The 6,000-nt window shown below is 39.8% G+C and overlaps 1 protein-coding gene across 1 annotated transcript in view; it reads left to right on the plus strand.

The window, feature by feature from the left end:
• The window catches only part of kiaa0825 (KIAA0825 ortholog), a 117,349-nt gene extending 111,349 nt beyond the window's left edge, over positions 1–6,000 (plus strand). Inside the window, exon 23 of the mRNA XM_023273714.3 lies at positions 5,082–6,000. Within this exon, the coding sequence (XP_023129482.2) occupies positions 5,082–5,265 (184 nt within the window). The 3' untranslated portion in view covers positions 5,266–6,000. The remainder of the gene's footprint in view (positions 1–5,081) is intronic.

Genomic DNA, 6,000 nt, shown 5'->3' on the forward strand with positions numbered 1-6,000 from the left:
CATAATCCCTTCTGTCAAGTCTCTGTCTCGTCAATATTCAAATCCAGCCAGCTGTCCAATGGCTGTCAGTTACAATCTCCCTCTGGCTTATGGCCTAACACAGGCACATATCTAAATTGAATTGGATGTTTGCTTCTCAATGGAAATCGAGTCAAAGAGATGACCTCAGTGCCCAATATTGTGAACTTGTCAGTTACCCCAGTTAAACTAGTTTCTAATGTACAACATCCATTGTTGTTTTCTTTTGATGTAACTTCTCATTTTTCTCTGAGTTTATTTTAAAACTGTTCTCTGTCTCCTTCACCTCAGTATGAGTGAACACGAGTTTCATTTTTTGAACCTCATGTCAAGGCACATGGTTGATTGAGATTAAATTTAGGCAGATTTGTATGACAAATTCTGACTTTGCTTGATGAATAAACATTCTGCTTCAGTCAGAACTACTATCAAATCATAGACAAAACTCTCAAGCACTTTATGTCGCCTCTTAGATTACTCTGTGTTCTCTTTTCGAATGATTTTCTCCCATGTACTCTATTCCTTGACACCAGCACTGCAGTGCTGTTTGTGGACCTACAAAACTGGTACATGAGAATAAAATGGACAGGATGGACTTTACATGGCTACACTTGATCTGAAGGAGACACACTGTGCACATCCTTCCACTAACTACTGTACATTCATGCACTGACCTCACCTTTACCCCTCACCTCGAAGCCCCTAACCTTAAACTCTGACATCAGCAAGAAGCAGCGTCTTGAATTTTAAAAACCTGCTCTGGTCAGGTAGTTGAAAAGGTTCATCCATCTTTAGTGAGTCCAGCTTACACTGAGCACTGCTCACTTGCTTCAGTCGGGAAGGTAGATTTATATTTCTATCCAAACTTCTGAAACATCTTCATTAAAGATTTTTTCCCAGAGACGCAGGATGAATCTGAGTATCTTGTTTAGTCTGAGACAGTCCTGTCAATTGCTGCCCAACAGCCCCTTATGTGAGTAGCTAAGAAGGGTTTACTTTTACTTTAAAATCTTGTGAAATTCAACTTTCAACATCAATCCAAGGTTCTAACTCTAAATTAAACATTTGAAGATGTGACGACCAGACAAAACACTGTTCAGTACGAGTAACCTGACTCCAAAAATCCAAAAACTGAAAGTGGATATCACAAGGGTAAAAAAAATAGAGGGCATTTGACCATCTCTCTCTCTGTATGTTGCTCTCTCGTTCAGTGCCTCTTCTTTCTCCTTCTCTGACACATGTCGCCCTGGCATGCATGGAAAGGCCTGACCTTTGGAAAGTTTAGCACTTTAAATATTTAGGCTTGGGTTATGATGGATCCTGCAGGCCCCGCGGCAATGTGCAAAGCCTCTGATTAGGGCTGCTGTCGGAGTCATTTAGCTGAGTGTCTGGCTGTCGGTGGCGCTCTCTGTTTGACAGGCGAGCCTTTTAAACAAACAGAGGTCCCAGTGGCAGAGCAGGCAGGGCACCCTGTGCAGCACAAACACCCAACACTGAGAGAAACCACTCAGCCCTCTGACAGCTGCAGAAGCAACCACTGGCCACTGTCTCTCGTGATCTTTCAGGCACTCTGTCTTTTTGCTCACTCACTTTCTTTCACATAGTCTACGCATGTACCTCTGTCTGTTTTGTTTTGTTGCTGATCGTGTTTTCTTTCTTGCTCGCTTTTTTTCTCCAGTGCTTTACTCCACAGCGATTTTTTTCTTCTCTTTCACAGTTTACATCTCCTTTTTGGTATTATTTGTCTCCGGGAGACAGAGCCGTGCTGAAGTCACACATCAAAGTTTCATCCGTGTTGTGTTTTGAATAAGATTTAGTAAGTAAGTTGATTGCCTGATGATCTCTGAGCAAGGCTTATGCTCTTAATTTGTTGAACATCACTACTCATTATCAGCTGAAAATCAGGATAGATGCTTTCCGTCTTGTGCCTGCATCATCCCATGATTAGGACAGCTTACATTGATGTTCACATTGAAATATATCTGAGGCAGCCTTTTCATCTCACTCTGAGACAATCTCCCGTGGCATCAATCCTGTAAATATATGAGTCTTAATATGTGTGTCCTATTCTGTATTCAGAGGAAGAGCCAAGTCAGCAGCTCCAGTATTAATGCATGAGAAATGAGCAGAGCCCATAAGAATTAAAGGGTAAGACTCCCCTTATTAAGATGTAAATTCTGGGGGAAAACTTGCCGAAATGAGGATACAGTGAAGTTACTGTCAACTTTAGCCTACTTATGCATTTCTAAGAAGCATTGTTGTGTTGTAGTTGTTGAAATTAGATACACACGGCAAAGCACCTTGTGTATTTTTTAGCTCATTTTCAGCATAAGATCAACCAGCCTCGACAAATATGCAGCCTATACTTTACGGAACAATTTACACTTTTGGCAACATTATCTAGTGACAGTTTACATGGCAACTATCGTTGTAATTCAATCTCTCTGTGTGTGTGCTCCTTTTTTTTTCTTTCTCTCTCTACCTCTACCTCTCTCTCATTTCAAATTTGCACTTAACACCTTCCTGGGGAAAGGCTTCTCATTCATCAACAGTGTTTGTCCCAGTGACAAGCAGGGCGCCTCCTGCATATCAATATCAGCTAAGACAATGCTGAGCCTGTAACCTTCAGCTAAATGTCATTCTGCTTAATCCTATTTGAAAATTAAACATTGAAAAACCTTTAGCGTACCTTCCTGTCTTCCTTCCTCTCTCGCTCCCTCCTTTATTGGCTGCCATTCCTCCAGCTTTCTGTTCTCCCTCACTCCCTTTCTGCTGTTGTTTTGCTCGCTGTGTGACATTTGTATTGTTTTGTTTGTGTATTTGTTTCTCATAATGGTTACTTGGTTGAAAACATTTTAATTTTATGTGGCTGAAAAAATAATATAGGATAACGTGTCGGCCTGTAGCGGTCCTCCTCCACAACTTTTCCCTTGGTTTTTTGTCTTTTTTGAGAGACAGTCCACTCGTACCATACTGTGATGGATCTACAAAAAGAGAGACTCACACAGAAATTACCCAGTAAAAAAGAGAAATTAGTGACCAAAGTTGTATCTAGAGAGAGAATGCCATCACATGAGAGGAAACCTCTCTGTCAAAGCATATTTACATAAGTAGATCCTCCCCTTACACAAGGTAATTACTACACTGACAATGGTTGGGAAATGGAGAAAAAGGATGTCTGATTTGTCCACATACACACTATGACAGAGACTGAAACTTCATCGAAGTGCACTGAGAGGCCCACTTCTTAGTATGCATGAAACACATGTATGATGTCCTGGTGTTTTACCCCCTCTCCTTCCTTACTCACATGTGCGCCTCACACACATGCACAAAGCACAACTATACGTATGGTACATGTTTGAAGATACAGTGAGAAATTGGAGGGGAGGGAGGGCAGGATAAAAGGAGACGCAGAGATTGCAATGAAAATGCAATCATTTGCAGTCAGACAGATATAATTCTTCTTTGGAAGCAGAGTGATGCGGCAGCTCAAAGACAGCCTTCAGCCAGCTCTCCATATGGATTTGATTGACCACACTCACTCGTCAAGGGATTCAATTGAAATACTGAGAATAAATTACAACGTGACTACCCTTGATGTCTTCATATTGAAGCCCTCCATGCACTCTGGAGCTCTGTAGCTCTTTGAAACATTTGAGAATGTGATGTGGAGACATACTGTAGAAACGATTAGACAGGATGGAGTAACAACATGATATGCAACATGGAGCAGTTACCTCCATAAAAGTTAGCCACCCGAACAGGGGTGATTCTGCAGTTGTTTTGCCATGACTTAGCTATAGTAAGAATCACAGTGACAGAAAGGGGAAGATTCTGTCCTACAGACAACTGAAACCATTTGTTCTTTTTAATGTCGCTTTTTTACTTCCAGTGTTTCCTAGAGGGTTCCTCGAGTCTTCATTCTCTCTGTGTGGATACCTGCAAGTGTGCTAGTGCCCGTATACATGAGTGCAAAACTGTGTCTGATAGTGTATCATAGCAGCAGAAACCTCTGTGATACTGACCCACACAGCATGAAAAAATAAAGAGAAGAAGACTCCCATGTGAGAGCTTAAAGAGCAAAAATGTGGTTTGTAGAGCCTTCGCGGTCTGCAGTGTGTGTGACAGAATGTATTTCGGAGAGACTTTCACTCTGAGTTGAAATCAAGCTGATTTGCAGGCAGTGGGGTCCTTTCTTCTGTTAGTGATAGAGTAAACAAAAGTATGAAAGTGAATTGCATTTACAAAAAAAATAGAATAAAATAAAAATAAATAAATGAATATATATATATATATATATATGAATATATATATATATATATATATATATATATATATATATATATATATATATATATATATATATATATATATATATATATATATATATATTCAAATGCATGAATACATATCTATGAAACACCCATTATCAGTTTCACTTTTCTTTTTAGGAGGAGGGCAACTTCCAGCACATCAGGCGAGACTTTCTGCCTGAACAATTCCAATGACTTGAGATGCTTGCAAAGTGTTGACATGCTAATAATAATTCTATCCAAATTATGCAACATTAATAATTAACAGTGTCTCATAAAGAGAAAAAATAAAAGCAACTTAAATGTGATTGTACTCTCGGTGCTAGTTGATATCAGGGCCATCTTAAATGTTCTTATAGTTAGAAGTTCCATGTCATAAAATGAAGAGGTCCTATACTTTTGTATAATTACAAGACATTTTCTTGTTATCATGACATTTTTGTCATAGTTACAAGCTCTTGTTGTCATAATTATGACATATTTTCTTGTATTTACAAGATCATGCCCTGCAATTACAAGATAATATCTCATAATAAGGTGTCAGTTTTTTTCTTTTGTGAAAGTAATGCACTTTTGTACAGAAGAGCATTTCATAGACATAAACACGCATAAACCTCTTACATCAACATAATGTATAGGTGAAGATGAATTCGGTGCGCTCTGCTGCATGTGTTTTCATTTAACCCTGAGTGACAGATGTTTGTTGGTATGAAAACAACTGATGTTGTGCGTCTGAATACTTTCCAGGTGGGAGATGCAGGAGGGTGCAGAGCTGGAAGACGGAGAGAAAGCACTGGTAGAAGAACTTCAGAAGACCTTTTTTGTTTGCTGCTGCAGCCCGGGACCACAGGACCCTCCTGAATCTGATGAGGCACTTCCAGAGCAGACCCAGGGGGAAACACAACCATCCGATAAAAGCGTTGCCCAATAACAGTTCACGCAGTTGGAATTTTTATCATGCTGTAAATGTTTGCTTGTAACATGCACTTGCAGCTCTCTAGGCAGTAGAGAGAGTGTGTGTGTGTGTGCGTGCGTGCGTGCGTGCGTGCGTACGTGTGTGTGTGTGTGTGTGTTTGCACATTTGTAGGTATAATTGGGTTTGTACATGAGCTGTATGCTGCAAATTTGCATATGTGTGTGTGCATAAAAACATGAGAGAGAGGACAAGGCACAAAAAGAGAGTGAGAGATGGTGTCTCCCTCTTTATGCACACACCTCAGACAAACTCTCTGTGCTTTTCTATGCTGCATCGGATGCATTTCATCTTTTTGGAGCACATCTGCAGAAATCAGTTCTGGGAAATGGAGAGCCTGGATTTGTTTGCCTGGGACACGATGGGACTATGTGATCATTGTAGGTAGTTGAAGTTTTTTTTGAGACAGTGAGTGTAAAGACGGTGTCAGCATACTTTCTCCTGGTTCCTGAAAGCAAACATCAAATGTTATGTTTGGGAAGCAAGATGATGTATGTTTTGATTACAATGTGTCCCAAAAATCTGCCCCACTATGAAATATCAGTCAGTGTTTTGTGCAAACTTAGAAAACGTTTATTTTATGTGTAACACTATTGCTCAGTATATTTTTTTCCAAATATGTCCATGCTTTCTTATTTATGAGATGGAATGTTTTAGAATTAAACATGAAAATAAAAGCATATTCTGACTTCA

The sequence above is a fragment of the Amphiprion ocellaris genome, chromosome 6 (genome assembly GCF_022539595.1).
Source record: "Amphiprion ocellaris isolate individual 3 ecotype Okinawa chromosome 6, ASM2253959v1, whole genome shotgun sequence".
Lineage (NCBI taxonomy): Eukaryota > Metazoa > Chordata > Actinopteri > Pomacentridae > Amphiprion > Amphiprion ocellaris.